This window comes from Phaethon lepturus, unplaced genomic scaffold (genome assembly GCF_000687285.1).
Source record: "Phaethon lepturus isolate BGI_N335 unplaced genomic scaffold, ASM68728v1 scaffold15432, whole genome shotgun sequence".
Lineage (NCBI taxonomy): Eukaryota > Metazoa > Chordata > Aves > Phaethontiformes > Phaethontidae > Phaethon > Phaethon lepturus.
The window spans coordinates 1-22,328 of record NW_010522780.1 but is presented as its reverse complement, the minus strand read 5'-3'; the positions used below and the strand labels follow the sequence as shown (position 1 = coordinate 22,328).

Genomic DNA, 22,328 nt, shown 5'->3' with positions numbered 1-22,328 from the left:
CATCTTCCCCCTCTCCTCTTCTGCCAGCCCCTCTTTGCTTGTGAGCGGCGGCTGCGTGACAGGTCCCGCGGGCACCTGGATTAACGTCCCGCGGAGCTGTAAGCATCGGCTGAGGCTAAATTAAGCAGCGACACCGGGACCCATCCGACCTCCAGCTGCAAAGTCTTGTTCCCCTGAACAGAGAAGGAAGACTGGGGGAGCTGTGGGATCTGTCCCCTTCCGTGGACCAGGACAGGAGAGGATGCCCCTTCTACGCTGCTGCTGTTCAGTGGGAAAGATGGGGCTAAAAAGAATTAAGAGCATTAAAGAGGGCAGGAGTTGCTAGAATTCAGCTGGGGTTTCCACGAGCAGGAGGAGAGTGGAAAGGGGCTGGGAGAGGTGAGGGTGAGGTGACCCCCGGTACCTCCTGACTCCGGGTGCCTCCGGGTCAGCCCCTCTTGGCTTAGGTGAAAAATGTTTTGCCTCGGTCGCAGGCTACCTCCTTGCCTGGATTTTTTCCTCCTACGGCTGCTGCCTGCTGGTGACGGGCAGAGGCACCTCCGCAGCAGCTTGTTACGCTACACATGGAGAGACAGCCGAAATGCTCAACCTCCACCCAAAACCCGTGTCCAGACCTGCCCTGGGCGGAGGTCTCGGTGCATCGCTCCTTGGGTTCCTGTGCCCGCTTGCTGTGCACACAGGGGCAGAACAGACCCTCTGGGGAAGAAAAGCGTCTCCTTAAGGGTATCCCTCTTGCCCGATGCAGAGGCTTACGCAGGAAGCACGGGCGGCCGTCTGCCGTGGTTTGGGGGAGAAAAAAGCAAGTTCAGTGGAACTTGGACCACTCCGGCGTGGTCGGTGCAGACGGGTTCTTGTCTGTCCCCAGGTGGCGAGTGGGAAGGAGCGCGACAGCAAGAAGGGCGAGGATGTGCTCAGCCAGCTCAGGTCGAGATCTGAACACGAGCAGAACCTCTCTCTAACCAAGTTCATCAAACGTAAGTGTGTGCGTCCCCCGCCTCCCGCTTGGACGGGGTTCCTCCGCTCGCACAAGCGTGCATCCCGGCGACGGGCCAGTTGCAATGCTGGTGAGAAAAAGGGATGTTCCTCCCTGCGCTCAGCCTGCCTCCCAGGCAAGCCCTCATTGCAGCTTAGGCGCACTGTTGGGTTTAATTAGATCTGCAGATCTCTTCCTGGTCTGCTCACAGCAGATGCTGGCCATCGTGTCCAGGCTAGCCTGCTCCACCTCATGCTGGTCAAAGCATCTGGGGTTGGTAGCTCTTAATGTTGTGTGGCTTTGTGGTTCAGCTGGGCAGTGGGAAACGCAGGCCAGAACCTCCTCGGAGCCCGGAGCCAGGCAGGGAAGAGGGATGCAAGCCGTGAGCCTGGAGCAGAGCCCTGGGAAAGGGAAGACCCCCCCCAGTTAGAGGCGGGGTTGTTCATCTGGTTTTCCCCACTCAGCTTCCAGATCGTAGTATGAATCAGACCCTCACCAGCACCGGCAGCTCTTCGTCCCCAAAAGCCTCCTCAGACCCCCTCTTTCAAGGCTGGTGACAACACCAGAGCCAGGCTGCCCTCCCTGCCCCGCCGAGGACAGCCTGCGCTGCCTGGAGCCGGGCTCTGAGCAATTAAAATCAGGTGCATGTTTGTGCAGGGTGATTTTAATCCAGTGCCGTTAGCTTGTTTAGAAATGAGTAGGCTCTTTGGGCTGAAGGGAATCAGCTGGGCTTCAGTCTCTGGAGGTTACTGCTCAGCGTTGTTTTTTTTGGAGGAAATACTCTGCACTTGGGCAATTACTTAAGAAAAGTGACCCGCTGAAGTCAATCCATGCCAGCTTCCTCCATATTTCCTCAATATTATCCCTTTAATTTATTGGAAATTCTCTGTTTTATTAAGGTCAGTGCAGGGCAGGCACAGCCAGACGAGCGTGGGCAGGTTTTTATTCTGCGAGTTGCACCATTTGCTCGCTAGCCTAATGCTAAATTAGAGGAGCAAGTCGGGGGTTTATTCCCCCCCGCTGACCTTGTTGTACTGTCATTTAAACACCCCGTGTGATGGAAGAGATTGCGTGGGAGCAGATTTATAGCGCTCAGATGGGATTTTCACACCGACACTCTGCTCTTTGCCTCTGAAAAATGAATAAAAATGAGCTCCCTGCTGCTGGGTGAAGAGCGGAGGAAATGCTTTCGTCTGCTCGAGCTGCAGGTTTGGCTCGGGGCTTTGCATCAGGGCAGCCGTTGTGAGGGCTGCGGGAGCTGTGCTAATAAATTCGTTATTTCTGAGAATTCCTCCCCTAAAGCCCAGTCCTGAAAAAAATTGCAGTGTCCGGGAGAACAGTGTTGCTGAAATCCCCAGGGTTTCTAATACGAAACTCTTTTTAGAGACAGAAACTGGATGGTAGCTGGTGCGTGATGGTGTAGATGGGGACGATTTGGGTGAAGTCTGAAGACTTCAGGGCTGACTCCTCTACAGGCCACTAGGAAGACAATTTTACCTCCCATTTTGTGATTCCCCTGCTTATTTTGTTTCTTCTTTCTGTCACCAAGGATTCTTTCCTCTCTATTTTTACTATTCTTTTCTATACGATAGCTCATGAAAACAACGTTTGGAGATTTTCCACCCTGAATCGCCTTGCAGTTTTCTACCTTCTGTCATTTAAAAAGAGAGACAGAACGAAGCAGAGCGGATGGAGAAATGCTGTGGGAGTCCCCGTCCCTCTTTGGGCTGGGACGAAGGAAAGAATTAGGATGTGGGCAGGGACTGGATCAAGCAGGGACCACACAGGATCTCAGATTTTTCCGTATGATATTTCAGTCCTGTTTCTCCCACATCCCTTGTAAGACAGAGTTTGAACACACCTGAGGTGTTTGCATACCTCACGTAGGTTGTAAAATTGTAAAATCATAGAAACACAGAATTGTTTAGGTTGTAAAAGACCTTTAGGATCATCAAGTCCAACGGTAAACCTAATACTGCCAAGTCTCATAAAGGGGCTTGTGAGAAAGATGGGGACGGACTTTTTAGCAGAGCCTGTTGCGACAGGACAAGGGGTAACGGTTTTAAACTACAAGAGGGCAGATTCAGACTAGATCTACGGCAGAAACGTTTCACACGGAGGGTGCTGAAACCCTGGCCCAGGTTGCCCAGAGAGGTGGTGGATGCCCCATCCCTGGGAACATCCCAGGTCAGGCTGGACGGGGCTCTGAGCAACCTGCTCGAGTTGGGAATGTCCCTGCTCATGGCAGGGGGTTGGACTAGATGGCCTTGAGAGGTCCCTTCCCACCCAAACCCTTCTGGGATTCTGTGAAATCCACCACTAAACCGTGTCCCTAAGTGCCACATCTACAAATGGTCCTGGAGATTAGGGCTGTACTTTGTTATTTGGCTCATCTGCAGGTCTTCCTCCGCTTTCAGTTAGAAAGGACTTTGCGACATCAATTTTGGGTCTGCCCAAACAGTGCACTTGGGATTGTGAGTCAACACTTGGAGTTGGCTCACTGCTGGTGTTAAAGCATTTTGCAAACCGGTCTCGTACTTTCACACGGGCCACCCACATGGGATGGCTGCAAACTCAACCTGGGACCACGAACACTTCACCCTGGAGGAAGGCAGCGTCTTTCGTTGGGAAGGGTCCCTTTGTCTGTCAGCTGGAGGGAGCAGGGACGGCTTTCCCTGACGGGTGGGGAAAATGCAGCTCCCGCTGCAAACCTGGCCCAAGCCTGGGGAAACTCCGGGTGAGAAAGACGCTATCTGTTTAGGCTGTGATTCAGCAAACTGCTTGAGGCTGCTTCTTGAGCAGAATAAGACCGAAGAGCTCCTTTAAGGGTTCATTGTTTTCTTAAAGGCTTGGCAGAGGCAAGCCTTAAATTACAAAGCCGACCTGGAGGAGGAAGATGTTCAGAAATTAGTCACTTATTTCAGCTTAAATGATGCAAAATGAAGCATGATTATGGAGAAGGAAATGCATTTTGTCATTTGTTCTGTTGCTTCAGTGCACATGGAGGTAACTGAGAGCGAAATAAGGCTTGCAGGAATTTTTGCTCTTTACTTTGCTGGGAGCAAAATGCGGATGGGTTAGAGCCCATCCCGTGAGGTGCTTCATGTTCTCCATTTCTCTGGAAGCCACCGGGCTTTAAATCTTTCTAGGGTAATGTGTGATGAGCAAGAGCAGTTTGCAAAGCCCTAGGAACTCTGCCTGAAGGACAGGAAGAGCTTTTCTATCCAGTCAGCAACAACAGGATGGAGCTTTGTACAGGATAAATACACAGGCAAAGCACTGGGGACATTTCCAAACAATGAGGTCAATTACCCAAGAAGGGAGCAGGCTCCACTCGCTGGAGTTATTCAAAAGTAGGAAAGTCAAAGCACTGTGGGGAATGATCTTGGCTCTTGCACAGATGCTCTGTGTGACATTGGGTTGCACCCTGCTCCTCGTACTCACAAAGTGCTCCTTTTGCAGGCATTGGACCTGCTCACAGTAATTAAGAAAGTAGGATTTAGCTAGCCTGAAGCCATTTCCATTGCTAATTTCTAAGCTTCTGTTGAAAACACCTGGGAGGATGTTCAGCTTCTGTTGCACATACTGGGAATTAATCCATTAAAGGTGATCTTCAAAGCAATTAAAACACTGAGCTTGTGACTTGTTTGTTTCTCTATGGTGCCTAAAGATGGTTTCAAGGATATTTTTTTATTATTATTTTAAAGTTTACACTTTTAATACCTGCCCAGCTTCCTCTCTGGAGCTCTAAGGAAGGTGAGTTAGTAATGAGGTGGTGACTGCAAGGGATGGCAATCTTGCTGCCTCCCACCATGAAGCGGGAGACCTGCTTGTTGTCGTGGTGTTATAGCTTTGATCTGGAGTGGCAAGAGGGCATAGTCTGATTGAAAAGACCAAAGGATTCTAGGGAAGAGAAATCTTTTTGGTGGAAGATTCCCACTACCTCCCACAAAAGGCTGGATTAGCCCTCGGGAGATTTTTCAGCAAGCAAGTTGAGGTTTCATATTTGCAATATGTCTGAGATATTCCAGTGTGCAAACTAGGCAGGAATTTGCTTCAAAAAGCAAGAGCTGTATTCATATTTTAAGAGCAAAACGGCTTCCCGTCTTTGGCGTTCACCTTGGTCCAGCTCAGAGATACCTTTGCAGCTCATTCCCTCTCTGGTGGGCTGCTGGCCTCCCCGCTCTCCGGCGTGTCACTATTTCAGGGTCCCTGAACATGCCTTACACGCTTGGACCCTTTCTGCTCCCCGATGCCCTCAGCAGAGTGCTGAGCTGGAAAGGCAATACCCCCGTGAACGAGAGCTTTGCCTTTGTCTATGGGGGACCCCCTCGCATCCGTGGGGGGACTTTTGCCCTTCACATAACTTTTTGGGACAGCCAAAACAAATACACTTGGGGCAGCTCCCAGACGAGCACCAGAGAGTTCTCCCCGCTGCAGCCTCCCAGCGCCTCTGTGCTGGAGCAGATATAAAGATTGTCCCAGTTGTTTGTGAACTGCTAAGAATTAACACCATTAATTTATGGCAGGCCCCTGCATTAATCCTCCCTGTTAATTCCTTATCTCTGCTTCAGCATATTGGCATTCAGAGCCCTCAGCTGGGAAACTCTTCATCTCTTTGGGTGGAAGTTGCCCTCATTGCGCACCCGTCGCTTGAGTGCTGCAAAGCTGGACGGAGAGTGCGGGGGAAGGCGATGCTTCAGGGGGGGCAAAGGCATGAGCAGAAAGTGGGTTCAGGATGTGCACGAAGGAGAAATCGCTCCGGGCTGGAGAACTGCAGCCTCCCGGCTGGTGGGTGTCAGCATCGGGCATCCCGATTCCCACGGTGCTGGGAGCAGGGCAGTTGTCTTTGCTGAGCAGGCTGGAGATATATTTTTCTTAAGCAGTAAGGATTCAGCCACAGGGGAATATTCTGGAGTGTTTCTTGCCCGGAATAAAAAAAAATACATTTTTATGATTGAAACAAAAAGGACATTCAAATTGCAACGACAGCAAACAAGTAAATTAACTTTTAATGACTTCCCAGCTACTTTCGTGTTTGTTTTAGCAGAAGCCTTGCCAGAAAGCTTCAGGGAAAGGAGCCGAGGCCGTGTTTACTCGGGCCATGTGTGTTTGTAGCAGCCCCGGTAATCACTCAGCGCTGCAGCCCTCGGCCCATGGGTGGCGGGGGAAAGGCACGCAGGTTTCCATGTTGCTCTCTGCCATCCCGGTGCAGTCCACCCATGGAAGGCAGGAGATACGGACAGGATTTGCAGAGGTTCAGCTGAGGCTGAAAAACCATGGCAGGACCACTTGCCTTGCTCCTACGGCATCGTGAGGCCCTGGGAGCTCTCAGCAAGAGCTCAGCAGGAGGTGTCGCTGCAGAAGGCGGCAGATTTGTCCTCGACGTTAGCAGATGCTCAGGGTTGCTTGAGCACATCACCCAAGTGTTGATGTGAGATATCAATCTTCTCGGGTCAAGGTGCTTCATTTAGGGTTTACTTAGTAAGTATTTCTTTACTGACAGGGTGGTCAAACGCTGGAACAAGCTTCCTAGAGAGGTGGTCAATGCCCCAAGGCTGTCAGTGTTTAAGAGGCATTTGGACAATGCCCTTAATAAGATACGTTGACTTTTGGTCAGCCCTGAAGTGGTCAGGCAGTTGGACTAGGTGAGCTGAAAATATTCTTTTCCTTCCCTTTCCCTTCCCTTTCCTTTCCCTTTCCCCTTCCCTTCCCTTCCCTTCTTTCCCTTTCCCTTTCCCTTTCCCTTTCCCTTTCCCTTTCCCTTTCCCTTTCCCTTTCCCTTTCCCTTTCCCTTTCCCTTTCCCTTTCCCTTTCCCTTTCCCTTTCCCTTTCCCTTTCCCTTTCCCTTTCCCTTTCCCTTTCCCTTTCCCTTTCCCTTTCCCTTTCCCTTTCCCTTTCCCTTCCCTCTGATGCTGACGCCTCCAACAGTTTCCCATTGCACTGGCACAGACCCTTTATACGCTGCCTGTGTGTGTGCACGTATTTAGAGCTGTTCCCAGTCTCAGCTGTGTGGGATTTAGCAGAAATTAAGTGTGACTGACCTTAGCAGCAAATCAAAAGGACTAACAGATACGGAGGTGAGCTCTGCAGGGGTGGAACATATCCAGAAAGGAGTTGCTCTCTTCTCAGGTTCACTTTGAGGCTGGACAGTCTTTGTGCTGAAAACCCTACTTTTTTTGCTTCATCTTTTGCAACAAATAACTTCTGCCGTTGATTCACACATCCCATGGCTGATTCCTAAGGCAGGTGGGATGAGAGTCGGTGGCTTCCCCCTCTCACCCTGGACAAGACATCTGCCATTAGATGGCTGCTGTTAGCTGAGATGAAATCGACTTTATTTGCAGCAAACCTCAGTGCTGAAGTGTTCAATTTTTGCAATGCCCTGATGCTTCATCCTGACTTTTTAATATCCAAATGGTCAATCAAGCCCTCAAATGATAAATCCTGAAAGCACATGGTCTGCCTTTTTGTAAATGAAATGTTCAGAAGATCTCAGCGCTCCTAATGAGTTAATTCTGCACAAAAATTGAGGGAAAATTCAAGGGTTTGCCACTTCCCATGGATTAATATTTTGCTGTACACCTCCTCTGTACGCAACAGGTTTCCTCTTTTACTTTCAGATTTTCCCTTGGTCCTGTTGAGGAACCTGCGTCATCCCGTCTACCTGCTGGTGGTGTTGGCTCAGGTCAACCTCTCTGCCATGGTTGCTGGTTTAGCAACGTTCATGGCAAAGTTTCTGGAGAGACAGTTCTCCCTCACGGCGTCCTTGGCCAACATGATCATCGGTAAGTGTTGCTCTCAAGGCTTGACAGCTTTTGAGCAAGCCTTTTCTTAAACATTAATCTAGAGATTCGTAACAAGCACCTTTCCCTCTGGAACTGCCAGTCTCCTTCCATTACCTACAGACAGACGTAGCACCAGGTCCTTGCCCATACGATTTCTCAGCTACCTTCCTTCCTTTACACTGCAGCCTGAGAATATTGCTAGAATAAAACCTTTTAAGTCCTGGAGAAATATTTGTTATCTAAAGCTGTTCACTATAGTCAAGGAGAGGAGACCAACTCATTGCATCAAGGGAGCAAAGAAGCATCAGATATGAATTGTGCGTGTTTCTGTAGCAGGGATTACATTTCATCAATCACTGGGTTAAGGGTCTTAAAAAAAGTAGATAGTAAATAAAATTTAAAGCTGCAGTAATGTATGCATGCGTTTTGAAGACACTTGGCAACAAGAGGCTGTTGTCATAATCACATCTAAACTCTTCAAAATGTTTGCTATAGTTAGACTCATGGCTTTTAACGGTTGGGCTAATTGCTTGCTGTTGATATTGTTAGAAGGAAAGGAACAAGCGCTGAGCAGGTTATGTGCTCATGAGATTAGACTGCTTTTGCTTCTGTTGTAGTCCTGTCCAGGGCTGACGTCTCCCTGTGCCATCTTCCCATGGTAATAAAAATATGAAGAATAAAGCCCTACTCTTATAATCACTTGGAGAGTACAGAGACTTCGACACAGAAGTATTTAAAATATATTTTTGAACAAAGAGCGTGGCTCCTCAGAGAAAGAGTCTGCAACAAATAGGTCAGAAGAAGGTGAGCAGAGAAGAGCAGCAAAGCCCGGCAGCCCAGGCTAAATACAGGCAGAAAGGGTAAATGCTGAAGCATTTAACACTGATGTGTCCTGCTGAGTTGTTCCCAGGCTTGATTTACCCACTCTGTTAGAGACATGCACCGTATTTCTTGGATGAATTTATCTAGCTTTTGTTCCCAGCTACGGAATCTTGCTTTGCCTTTTTCTGTTAGATCAAAAAGCTTTCTGCAGTTGGAAATCCCTGCCTTGCGTGGGTATTTATGGGCTGAAAGCAACCTCCCCATTGATTCTTTGTTGAACTAAACAGATAGCACTTCTGTGTTTGCCCTTTGGTATCCCGTTGTAAAGGTGGGTTTTGCAAAATGCCGAGTCTGTCATGGAAACCTTTGCAGTTTTGCAATGATGACAGCAGAAGCAGGCGCATTACTGCATTATGCAGAAATTAAATATCCTCTCCAGGTTTACTTAATATTTTCTCCTGTCTACACTGAAAAATCACGTTCGCTGGGTGCAGCATAGCTTTTCACTGGTCCCTACATCTTCCATGCATGGATACATGCGACAGCCACTTTGCCGTGCGATCCTGCTGTTTTTGCAAAGCTGCTCTTTCTTAGCATGAACCCACCAGTCCCTGCAAAAAACTCGGTCCCCTCCGGATCACCGATGCCGAAAAATCGGAGCCCAGCAACGAATCCTCTGGGCCTTCGCTGTAACGCAGCGACTGATACAGCTCGGAGGGTGGAAAACAAAGGCACAGGAGCTGCCTTTCCCCACAGGTGCTGTGAACATCCCTGGAGCCATGGTGGGCATCGTGGTGGGTGGTGCCATCCTGAGGCGGTTCCAGGTGTCCCTGAGGCAATGCAGCGCCATGTGCGTCCTCGGCATGTTCCTCTGCCTGCTCGTGGCTTTCCCCCTCCTCTTCCTCGGCTGCCCCACGCAGAAGGTCGCAGGCGTTACCTACAGCGAGAGGTACCAGCAGCTACACCTAGTCTGGGCAAGGGTGGGTCATACCCACATTCCCGGTGGGTAGCCCCCATCCCCAGCCGCACTCCTTGGGGTGGAGGTGGGAGTTAAGCAGAATACCCAGAAATAGGTTTTTTCCCTCATGAGAAACAGTTAACAATGATAGAATAAGGCTAGAAATCAATGCTTTTGTGAATAAACACCAAATCCACCGCGTCTTTATTCCTTCTGATTTCACTGACTGCTTGTGAAACCTGAAGTAAGCATATTTTGGCACAAACAACACAAGATTCATCTTGGAAAGTGCAGCGCGCTACTCACAGGCAAATGATTGGGGCAGGGGCCAGCTCTGGGATAGAATCATAGAATCAAAGAATCACAGAATCACATCATGGTTTGGGTGGGAAGGGACCTCTCAAGGCCACCTAGTCCAACCCCCTGCCATGAGCAGGGACATCCCCAACTCCAGCCGGTTGCTCAGAGCCCCGTCCAGCCTGACCTGGGATGTTTCCAGGGATGGGGCATCGACCACCTCTCTGGGCAGCCTGGGGCAGGGTTTCACCACCCTCACAGTAAATAATTTCTTCATAATTTCTAGTAGAAATCTCCCCTCTTTCAGTTTAAAACCGTTACCCCTTGTCCTATCACTACAGGCCCTGCTAACAAGCCTGTCCCCATCTTTCTCCTCAGCCCCTCTCAGCCCTGGCAGCTGCAGGAAGGTCTCCCCGGAGCCTTCTCTGCTCCAGGCTGAGCCCCCCCAGCTCTCCCAGCCTGTCCTCCCAGCAGAGCTGTTCCAGCCCTCGGAGCGTTGCTGGGGCCTCCTCTGGCCCCGCTCCATATTCAGCATCCTGTGGTCTCAGTGGAAACTGGTCCAAGCACCCAGCAGGGAGCTCACCACCTCCCACAGCGTGGTGTTACACTACCCCAAGACCCCACATTTGGGGCCAAATACGACAGAAATGGGTGACTCCATTGACCATTTGGAGCAGAAGGAGCAAAGGCTTCGGGTGTTACAGTAGAATTTCTATGGGTCCTCACTTACATATGGGGAAGGTTTTGTTAAACAATGAAGTGTTTCTTTACTCATCTCAATTTATGTGCAGTATGTTTTCCATATAAGATGCATATTAATGATGCTCAATACCATGTATTAATATTTTCTTCCTGTCGTAGCTCTGGATTTGGACACCACGCCTTGGAGTGTAACCTGCAGTGTAACTGCCCCGAGAAAGCCTATAACCCCATCTGCGGCTCTAACGCTATCGAATACATCTCGCCCTGTTCCGCCGGCTGCAGAGTCGTAAATATCAGTGCAGACAGCAACGCAGTCCTGGTGAGTCATTCCCACTGCGCTAGTGTCCTGGCTTGGGGTGGCTAATGAGGGATGACCAATGCAGCGCTCAAGTCTGGCGATTAGGTCTTCTGATGTTCGTTAGCGTTGGGCAAACTCTGCATGAGCCTGTGGGATGAGCAGGGGAAGGTTGAGAACGTCCCAGGAAAACCCCTTGTAGATAGTGTCTCTTAGCACTCTCCAGTATAACACAGCCTTTTCCAGTACAGGTCCTTGGACAAAGCAGCAGACAGAAACCTTTGAAGTATCCAGCCTTTTAGGATGTCAAGGTGTCCTTCCCCGCCCACCGCTCCCCCCCAGGTCAGGTTTTGTTCCACAGACCCTAGCTTCAATATCTACCTTGCTACCCAGCAGCTTGAGTGGACTTCTTGCATGGAAGATGCAAAGACCTTCTGCTTTCCCTTCCCAACTAAATGGTGACCAACAAGGTCACCTTTCTTAGCTGTGTTTGCTGTGGTGGGACAGGAGGGCATGCGGTATGGGAAGGCTAATCACAGCACTTAGCATGACCCCGAGTCCATGGATGCCTCTTGTACTCAAGGGATGCTTTCTCAAGGGGTGAGTCAGCCCACCTCCAGGCTCCTGCCGTGAATTGCCCCATCTCTGTTCCTTGAACAGGGACCTACCAAAACCAGGCTCCCAATTTAGGCATCACATGCCTGAAATTCTCTGAAACTGGATGGAGTCTGAGTGTTTCCATTTTTCCAGGGTTGTGAAGATAAAATATCAAGGCAGGTGGTACACATTTTCACATACTCGATGTCTTGCAGCAGGTATCACCCCGACTGCTCACCCAATAGTATTTCCTTGGGCTTTACCTAAAATACTGCTCAAAGCCTAGAATGAACAATTTTTTTTTTTTTTCCTGAAGCAAAATGCGAAACTGCGCTTGGTCCAAACTGCAGAGTGGGGGGAAATACCAGCTGAAAACACTTAACTGATACTTAGAGTTGCAGATGCAGGCTGGGTGTTTCCATCATATAACTTGTTATAACGATGCTACGTCTATAGATTAAGAGAGACGAGGTAAGTCTTGCTTTTGGGGACTCAGGGAGCAACTCTGTATGCTCTGGGCAAGCCAGTCCTGGAGAGATCATTGCCCCAGTACACGTAGCACTGACATGTAGCAGACCTTTGGTGAATGCTCTGGGAGGGCCTTGTTAGAGCGATATTATTCGCCTTTCAGCCTGCAGATTCGCAGGTTAAAAAGTCATGATCTAGTTGCAGCACACGTCCTCTCCATAAGTACTGGTTGTCAAGCCAAGTGTCTGCACGAGAGGACAGTTTAGTGGGAGAGTCCCATTGTGGGGGCTAGAGAAATGGGGTTCTCTCGGCCAAGAGAAAGCCCTTTCTCTTGGCTTTCCCTTCATTTGCAGACCTGGCAGGGTTATTTTGCTGCCCCGTGCTTCTCTCCCCTCTGCTGCTCCCTGCCTGTCCCCAAAACCCCAACAGGGATGAGTTTTCCCAGTGCCAATTGTCTGTTGGGTCTCCAGGCAATACGGTTCAACAAATGAATAGCAAGGAGATCTTTGCCAATTCAAATACCTATCCGAAAAACGTTAGCAATCCATGCAGAGTGAGTAGTTTTCCGCAGTGTTCTTGGCACAGGATATAATGGCAGCATGGGACTGTCTGGGCAGTTTTTAGCAGCATTTTGTTAATTAACACTTCATTTTAATAACAATTATGTTTTCTGCCAGAACTTAGTCCCAAATGTGATTTTCTGCATCCCTGCGCCTGCCTTTTGTACAGCAGATCCTTTTTTAGCTGCTTCTGCCTCCTCAGAGATGCCTCCAGCCCTTTGATGTCCTGTGCTCCTGCATGCAACCCACTCCTGCATTCATTATACGCCTAATTATGTGTAGCCACACGCTACAGCAAAATCAGGGCTCCCTTGGTGGTGCCATGCAAGCGCTGCTTGGTAAAGCCAGCATTAGCTCTTCCTTTAGCGCTGAGATAACTTACTGAATCTTCTTTCCACCTCTTGATCCCATTTAAGTTGTGTGAGAGCTTCTTCTGCACGGGGACTGTATCTCAATATGTTGTTACAAATGCCAAGCCATGTGCCAGCACGTAGTAGCCAACTCTGCGTCTCTGGAGTTGCGTCTCCCTGGGACAGGGGAGCTCATGGCACACCGTGATGTGGCTACAGATGCTGAGCTCTGCTCCTTTATCGTGCTGGACTAGGAGCTGAGCTCAGGCGTCTGCAGAGCAACCTCAGTCCCTCTCCGGTTTTGGGTGTTACCTGTAGCAGGAAAGGAAAAAAAGATTTTTGGACTTTACGGCATCCTCAGCTCCTGCTTCCTCTGCTATATTGCACTTTTCTTACCATTTTCAGCATCTCCTTGCCAGTGCAGGGACCTGTGGCACTCATTGCCCACTGCTTTCCATGTCCCAAATGCCCGGGTTTCTAGAAATTAGAAAATTCCTCCCAATGTGTGGAAAAACCTACAACTTTGGGCTCAGCTTTGCTGCAGCCCTTCCAGAGGAGGCCTGCACAGTGCAAGCTTGGCTTTAGCACTCTCACTTGAAAGCCCTTGTGCACTGAAAGCAATTTGCTCTTTGCATCGCCCTGTACCCCCAAATTTCATGGGCGACAGCGGGAGCCTGCAAACCTTGCCAAGAGCAGGACCTTGCAGTGACAACCTTTCAGTGCTTTGCCACCCGTTTGGGTCCGGCGTGACCGGTTGAGTTGAGGTGGCCACGGGGGCTCCCCTGGGGCTGCGGGAATCTCTGTGCCACGGGGCTCACGGGTTTCTGAGCACCGCTCTGCTCTCGTCGTGCATGGCCACGGGTGGGATCAGGGACATCCCTCTGCTGCCAGCTGGGTCGGATCGGAGCTGGGCAGCGCACACCCCAAAATTTGGTGTACCGGGAGACCTCAGCCGGGGAGAAAAACTAGGAATAAGACAGCATCAGGCAGAGTTTGATGTGAGCAGCTTTCTCTCTTAAGAAAACAACTTGCTAAACGGTACTGTTGGGAGTTTTTGACGCATAGCCCTGAAAAACCCAGGGCTGGGCCTGTGCCATCCAGCTGCCTGCCCCTGCCCACGGATATTCTCCTCTCCCCGCTCCGCTGGGCTTCTCCCCAGCCCTGGCACTGCATCAGCCTCGTGGCACCGCTGCCCAGACCGTGCATCTCACGGGGACAGGCCACCGGCGGCTTTGCGGCTTGTCCCCGCTCCTCGGAGTTTTTTGCAGCTGGAGTCATGCTCCTTGCTCTAAAATCCTCCGAGGTTTTGAATGGAAGGGGCAGCGCCCTGCCTGGTGCCTCCATCACGTGCATCTCCAGCCCGTTGTCTCCATGTGGCTTCGTGCGAGTCCCCTCAATGTCGCGACCCTGGTTTTCTGTAAAAGGTGGCAGTCACACAGGTCGAGCGAGTTTTAATTTATCTAATTGCGTTTTTGTTAACTGATTTGGCCCAAATTAATCTCAGCTATCGTAGGTACTTATCTGTAGTGGGTCCTGCGGAGACCCACCTCTCCCTCCGTGACTGCAGAAGGAGCCCAGATGATGAGTGTGGTTTAGTTCGTTGGCTGAAGAAGATAAATCCCAGTCTTAATTTAAAATACTAAATCATCTTTCCTAGAAGTAGGAGGAGGGATTGTGTCCTCTCTCATCCCAAGTCTCCCCGCCATGCTCTCAACCAGGAGCAGTTCCTTGTGGGTGCCTTTTAGGGGCATCAGCCGTGCCACTTCCCCAGGCAGCGATGTGGGAACGGGCATTTAGGAGACCCTGGGCTGCTCCTGCCTCTGGGGTTACCCTTCTGCAGACTGCCATCCTGCCGTGAATCTGTCCCCCTCCGGCAACAAGAAGATCACGCTCATTTTACTAAAGGTCTCTTCCCCCCGAAAATGAGGTTTCTTGTTAAAAAAAAAGAGGATAGTGACTAAAATTTGGAGAAGAAGAAAAAGCCCATATCCCTCGCCCTGAGGCATCCTTTGCTAACGCTGACCCTCTCTCAAAGGTGAGGTTTTGCATTTTCCCTTGCCAAGTGTTTTCTTTGGTTGCCAGCTCTGCTCGACATGTAGCCCCTGGATAAAGGGTCTGGCAGCAGGAGTCAAGCTGGGTACGTGTGATGGAGCCCAGGCTGCTCCCCTGGAGACCTCCTCCAAAAGATACAACACGGGCCCGTAAGCTCACATCAGGCTTGAATGTTGTATCAGCTGTGGGTGAGATTTTTCCATGCCAAGAGTCCGGATTTATGCGGGATGCCAAAGCATTGGGCTGGCAAACAACGGCGCTGAAATAAACCTGTGTGTCAGCAGGCGTGTTGTGCGCAACAGGCGTGAAACACAGGTCTGGAAGCAGGAGCACGGAAGGATCACTGCGGGGGGCAGGGAGGCATTGCTGGGGCTCACACCAGCAAGGCAAGGATGCATCGGGGCTGGGGGCCGCTGGAAGCACAGCGAGGTGAACCGAGGTACCGCGGTGGTCCCAGCTTCCCCATCAGCTCGGCGTGCGCACGCGTGTGACGTCCTAGTGATGCCCGTGGGACCTGGTGGGGCTGGGACCTCCTTTCGGAGATGGCAGCATGCTGGAGGCTGGAAGTGGGGATGGTAAAAATGTGTTTCCTCAGCCACTCAGTCTGTTACTCCCCGCTAGCTTAATTGTGCGTGTTTCTTTTCTTTCTCCCTGCTCCCTGAAGTGTTGAGTGCTAATTACGGCTAATTATTTACAGACAAAACCTAAACACCCTCCCTGTCTATGACAGCTGGCAGCTATCCCTGGTATCTCCATGATGAGCAGCCTCTGGGTTTTCTCTCCTCTCTGCAGAACTACTACAACTGCAGCTGCATCTCCGAAAATGGGCTCGCGGGGTTTGCCAAGCCCGGGTCCTGTGGCCCTGGCTGCTCCCGCCTCTTCCTGCCCTTTGTGGTCCTGTCCTGCCTGGCGGGGATCCTTGCCAGCACGTCCCACACACCGTCCTTCATGATCATCCTGAGGTGAGCGGACCGGGTTGGCCATGGTCTAGGGGCGGCCACTCCTTCAAGCACGGCAGAAGAGGCATCCAGAGGTTGTGTTTGGAAAACCAAGGGGTCCTTGAATTGAGGAGGAGGGTTTTCTCCAGCTGAGGGACTGAAGGGTTAAATCTATACTGCACCGCATGCCCAGTTCCTCCAATTGCTTTTACGTGGGTTTTCCACGTGTTGGGGCAGGGAATGGAGAATGGGGCTTCCCTGCTCCTGTCACCTGGCAGTGCAGGTGGTTGTCCATCTTCTAGGCTGTGTCTGGCTTGGGAGCAGGCTGTGCTTTGCTGGCAAAGACCTGGCATGTCTGGGTGGGACAGAAACGTCGCGCAGCTCCAGCCTCAAGTGTTGAAGCAGGAGAGACCTTCAGGACTCGCTCTTGCAGACCCTGCCCTAACAGAGCTCCTGCTGCCCTAAGATGGCAAAGGCTCCTCCAAGGTCTCTCTGGCTGTTGCTGCTGATCCCTGCGGAGTTAAGCAGCAAGTGGTGATTTCAGGCTGCTAGAGGCTTTGCCATGGGGCCACCAGTGCTGCATGGCCAATTGCTCTTGCAGGCAGCGTGGTGTTCACCAACAGGCTCAGGCAAGGAGCAGCCGGTGGGTGTCATGCTGTGCCAGGCACCCACAGCACTTCCACCCACCGAGGGGGCCGTGGGGCTCACGGGGACCCCACATTGCCATCAGCACCCCCCATTCCAGGTCTCAGCGCAACCTTCAGATCCAGCAGCCATCCCGTTCCTTCTCCCCACCCACGGCTGATGCCTCGGTGACGAGATGCGCCATTAACTCAATGTCAATTTAGCACGGCCGTACGTGGGCGCTTTTTAACGCAGCTCCGTGCTAAGCTAAGAGGTTTCATTACCTTCCATCCTCTGATGGATCTCGCTTGAAGACAGCCTCCCTTCCCGGTGCGGAGAAGCAATCGGGACTCCAGTTTCCCACACCCTTGGGAAGGTGCCGACGGGGTGGGCAGTGGCAGGCTGGAGCCAGCCTCCCCACGAGCCCCAGGCTGGTGGGGCTGAGGCTGGGGCTGTGCGGGGGGAGAGGGGAGACTACGGGGGAATCTCTGTGTTAGTCTATAAATGATATTTCCAACAGTTTTGCTGTGGCTGAAGCACTCGGAAGAGTTGCTTTTTAGGGAAAAGCTGTGGTTAAAAACCTGTTTTTGCCTTGGCTCCCAGGCATTATTAAATCACCGTTTATGCCATGAGCGAGCTGTGCACACACCGGGCAGAGAGGAAAGGGAAGATGAGTCCCCTGAGGTGGCATGACCCGGGGGTCCTCTGCCACCCAGCCCTCTCGCACGTGTGAGCCCAGCAGGAAACACAGCCTGAAATATTTCTTTCATTAAAAAAAATGTACACTGGGGCATCCCACCTCAAAAAAAGCCACTTCCTCAGTGGGTAAATCCCTTTTCTCTTTCAGTTACAAAAAGCATGCATCCCTTGTATTGCTTGTGTTTGGCAGACCCGGCAGCTATATTGGTTTCTGTGTTTTACTCATACAGATTCTTTAAACTAAAAGCAAAAAAAAAAAAAAGCCTTAGCTGGGCTCCTCCCTGTCTCTTACGGAGTTTGGTAGGTTTTTCAGGCCAGGAAAAGGCTGTGGTAAGCTTCTAGCCCTAATGAATGAAACACCATCATTTTTGCTGATGTAAACGGGAACTGCCTGGGGTCCTTGGGGCTTTGGGTTGAAGGATGACTTTTTGGGTAAGGCTCCGTGCGATGCCAGGCAGGGAAACATCCATCTTTGCGCAAATGCAAGAGGGCACGCTTTCCATTTTGTCTTCCAGGAGCATCCAGCCTGAAGACAAATCGTTTGCGGTTGGGATACAGTTCATGCTGCTGAGAGTTTTAGGTAAATTAAAACACGTTGAAATACCATCCTGGAAAATCATGGCAGCTCGTGGGGATTCATGGGGATTTCATCCCTGAGCAGCTCCAGGGCTACAAAAGTGCTGCTTATTCAGAGTTCCAGACTGATCAAAGCCTGTCCCGAGCCAGGGAAGGATGCTGCCTTGCAGGGTCTGGGGGGCTGCACGTGGTGGGGAGGGGAAGAGGCACCTCCGTGGGGCTACATCTACATGGCTAAATAAAAGAGGGCAGGGAATAAGTTGGGGTCCAGGAGGACAACCCTTGGCTGTGTGCCGACGCTGCCATGTTTGCCTCCAGCGTATCAGGGTGGCTGCAGACCACGTCCTGTGATCCCACTAGTTGTCTTTTTTTTTTTGTGGTGGAAATTAGTTTTCACCTGGAGGCCCCCAGAACATGCCACCGCAGTCGTGGGAAGGTGAGCGTCATTCCTGGGATGAGCGATGGTCCCTTATCAAAGAGCAATGAGAAAGAAGGACCTTCTTGTATCTTGGTGGGGTGTAAACACACAACCAGCCCTGGGCGTGTTGTGCAGGACCAGCGGCTTCATGGGCCACAGCAGAGGAAACCATCCCCAGCCACTTCCCACCCTAAGGCGTGGGAAAGTAACCAGGGTTGGGTCTGTCCTGCCTGAGGTGCTTCCATAACATAACAAAGCCCCCTCTGTCCCTCTGCTTCCAGCGTGGATGCCAGGGCCCGTTCTGTACGGCAGCGCCATCGACACGACTTGCATCCTTTGGGAGAAGAAGTGCGACAGGAAGGCAGCCTGCAGATACTACGACAACAACCTCTTCCGGCAAAGGTAGGGATGGGCGGTCAGGATGAGGGCTGGGGGTGCAGAGGGAGACCCAGGAGGATCGTGGATCGGGCCACCTCCAACATGGAATAAGTTGCTGCACATGCCATGCTGAGCAAACAGGGACGCTCGCATCCCCCCGGGCCAGCGCTAACTCCCAGCAGTGCTCAGGAATGGTTTGGAGGGAATTCATTGGCACAAGCCAAAACCACGCCAAGGACCATACTAACTTGATGCTATAGGCCACAGAGGTCCACTTCCAGAAGCACTCCCTGCATTACAGTGAGGCCAATCGGCCACTGGAACAACCTCCACAGGGACATGGTAGAGTCCCCATTGCTGGAGGTTTTCAAGATGCGAGTGGACAAGGTGCTAGATAATCATCTTCCTTCCCATGGAAGGTTGGACGAGATGATCTTCTGAGGTCCCTTCCAACCTGGGCTGTTCTACGATGCTATGATTACTTATTTCACGAGCATAGACACAATCAGCCTGTCCTGACACCTTCTCTGTGGAGGGAATGCAGCAGCAGGGGTGAGCCCAGCCTTAGAGCTGCCAGTGAGGTGGTGCAGGGTCCATGCAGGGTGCCTTGAACCCTGGGGTTCATCTTCGAACAGAACAGCCCAGCTCGACACACAGAGGACACCAAATCCAGACTGTGCACATTAGGGATGCTCGAAGGGAGCTGTAGGTGGTCTTCCACCCCTGTTGCAAATTCGCCGTTAAATGACTCCCTGCCCAGTAGCTGCAGCAAGTCCTAGTCACGCTCAACCCCAAGACATGTTTGTGTATGGCTCCTTTTTACCAGGAGGTATGATCTGTTAACGTAACACCAAAAAGAAGTAGCTCTTCCTAGCTCTTCCTCCTCTTTCTGCCACCCTTCTCGGGAGCCAGGGCTTCCCGCTGTTGCTTGCCCACTGCTGAATGTGCCCAAAGACCCCATCATAGAATCACAGAATCATTAAGGTTGGAAAGGACCTCTGAGATCATCAAGTCCAACCATCATCCCAACACCACCATGCCCACTAAACCATGTCCCCAAGTGCCACATCTACACGTTTTTTGAACACCTCCAGGGATGGTGACTCCACCACCTCCCTGGGCAGCCTGTTCCGATGTTTGACCACTCTCTCAGTAAAGAAATGTTTCCTAATATCCAATCTAAACCTCCCCTGGCACAACTTGAGGCCATTTCCTCTCGTCCTGTCACTGGTTACTTGGGAGAAGAGACCAACACCCACCTCACCACAACCCCCGCTCAGGTAGTTGTAGAGAGCGATAAGGTCTCCCCTCAGCCTCCTCTTCTCCAGACTGACCAACCCCAGTTCCCTCAGCTGCTCCTCATAAGACTTGTGCTCCAGACCCCTCTGGAGCTCTGTTGCCCATCTCTGGACACACTGCAGCACCTCAGCGTCCTTCTTGTAGTGAGGGGCCCAACACTGAACACAGGATTCGAGGTGCCGCCTCACCAGTGCATCCCCATGCTCAGTATCTGCTGGGTGCCTGGAGCCATTGGTGTGTGGTGCCCTGATTTATTGTGTTTCCACTCCACAGGTATCTTGGTCTCCAGTTTTTCTTTGAGGTGGGCGCTTTCCTGTGCTTTGTGACTGTGTATGTGATTCTCAGACGGCAGGAGAAGGAAGCCAGTAACGCAGCAGAGACAAAAGCAGACCCAGAGAAGGAGAAACTGGCAGGAAACTCCATAAAGAGCCCAGAATCCAAAGTGTGATGCCAAAAATGCGAATTGTGACCTGTGTCCAGGGAGGTGAAGCCTTGTGAATCACCCCACACTTGAACTGTGAAGGATGGATGCTTGGAGAGATAGACGATGGGGCTGCTTCATAATCTTCTGGGTGGGATGTGCTTCTTCTGTACTGCCGTGGGAGTCTGTCCTTACACTGTTCTACACCAGCCGCCTCCACCTCAGTGGTGCAGCTTGCTCCTTCACGTGGATTAGTCCGCACACATTAACCTTTGGACACTGCAGTCTTCTGGATTTATGTCCTCCCAAGCATTTTGTTCCTGCTGACAGTGTTGGTGATGCCAGCACTGAGCATTAACCATATAGCTGAAGGGTTTTTTGTTTTTTCTTAATAAATCATTTTTAAGAAATGGTTTTGTACTGAACCCATACATCTCCATGAATGATGGTCTGTCCTTGCCCCCAAAACGTCAGTTGTGCTTGTTCCTTTTGCTTTCATGGTGTTAGATGGTCTCTCTTCCTTGAAGGCTTCATCCAGCTCCAGCTGACATTGATGGGAGTTTTGTCCCAGGCTGTGGACCGTTGCAAGGACCAACTCACATGCTTCACCCAGCTGCTGTGTAGATGCTGCTTTGGCAGCGAGGGGCAGGAATGAGGGCACTGGGGAGGGAAGAACATCAAAAGGAACCACAGGTCCAGCCCCGAAGAGAAACTCCAATAGCCACACACTTGTCACGCTTTGGCAGCGCGGCCAGATTTTGCAGCAATAATAATAAATTTCTTATTTTTGCATTATCAGTACTTGTCGCAGGAGCTTATTGAAGCGTGTGAGTGCTAAGGCTCCTTCCCGTTTTCCAGTTTGAGAAAGGCAGAACTTTTCCCAGGGTTGCAGGACCAGAAAGGGAGGTTGAACCCAAACCTCTCGCAGACTGGGCAGAGCTTGTGGCTAAGCCGTTTGACCACAGGGCCAGACAGCCTTGCTGTGCTCCTTGAAGGGGTTACTGTCAGAGACAGCTGTAATTATGGGGTGAAAGTCAAGCCTGGTGTTATTTTGGTGCAGCTGCCTCTATTTTCTGCATTCTTCTCATCTCGGGGCTCCTTTCACCCAAGCACAAATTGTGTTGCTGGTCTCATACCATCAGTGTGCAACCACAGACCATTGGGTAACTTGTAATTTTTGGCTCCAGAATGGAATCCAGTAGAAAAACCAAAGCTTCTAAGCTCAGCCCATATACGCAGAAGGGAAAAGAAATACACAGTGAAGAAAATTCATTAACTCCTCACGCCCTGGCAACCAATCCCATGGTGAGGTCTGGGGTGTGCACAGAAGTACAGTGGTAGAGGGTGGAAAGGCCAGTGGTTACGTGACTGATTTAGATATTTCACCAGACTGTTTGCCCAGCCACTTTGAGAGACCCAATTAATATACTTCAGAGCGAGAGACTAATTTTATTTTATTTTTTTAGGGTTTTTTTTTCATATTTTTGTGCAGTGCCTTTTGTTCATTGAGGAGATAGTTAAGAAACTCTACAGCCCTGTTCACAGGTGCCTACACACAGAAGTGACTTCTGGCTTAAAAGAAAGTGTTAGAAGACAGACGTGAGAAGGGATGCAGAAGAGATGTAGGTGGACCCAGTCAAGGAAAGACAAGTAGCATATGCTAACCATGAGCACCGGAAAGCCCAATCTGGGGCAGTTCCGCACTATTCTCAGTTTTCAAGCCATGACTAGGCAGCGTCTGTTTCTAAAACAGACTTGTTAGCAGGTGTGGAATAGCAATGAGGTTCTTTGGACAGCAGAAGGGGAGAGACAGGCCATGATGTTCACAGAGGGGTCTCTCCAGCTCTTGGCAGCCCATGGGTTTGTGGCATTCTCGCTGCGTCCGGCGGCCAAGAAGGTTCTTTCCTGGCTAAGCACAAGCCCTCGGCTCACGGAGGGTTGCCTGCGGCGTTCAGCGCGACCTCAAGTCGCTCCAGGGGACTTTCCGGACCACAACAAACCGGTAACAACACGATTCATTTCGTGTGGCGTGAAAAATTTGTCACCTAGTTTTGCTCACAAACGGCATCACACAAAAATAAACGGCGCGTTCAGTTACCTGCCTTGGATTCGG

At 50.9% G+C, this 22,328-nt stretch overlaps 1 protein-coding gene across 1 annotated transcript; it reads left to right on the top strand.

The window, feature by feature from the left end:
- Positions 1-865: 865 nt before the first annotated feature.
- LOC104615413 (solute carrier organic anion transporter family member 2B1-like) lies at positions 866-20,354 on the top strand (the record flags this gene model as incomplete). Its single annotated transcript, XM_010281926.1, has 8 exons — positions 866-974; positions 7,597-7,761; positions 9,340-9,532; positions 10,700-10,859; positions 15,655-15,824; positions 17,639-17,703; positions 18,399-18,519; positions 20,068-20,354. Coding segments are annotated over 8 exons (1,158 nt in total), but the record flags the coding sequence as incomplete, so codon positions are not given.
- Between the last annotated feature and the right edge of the window lie 1,974 nt (positions 20,355-22,328).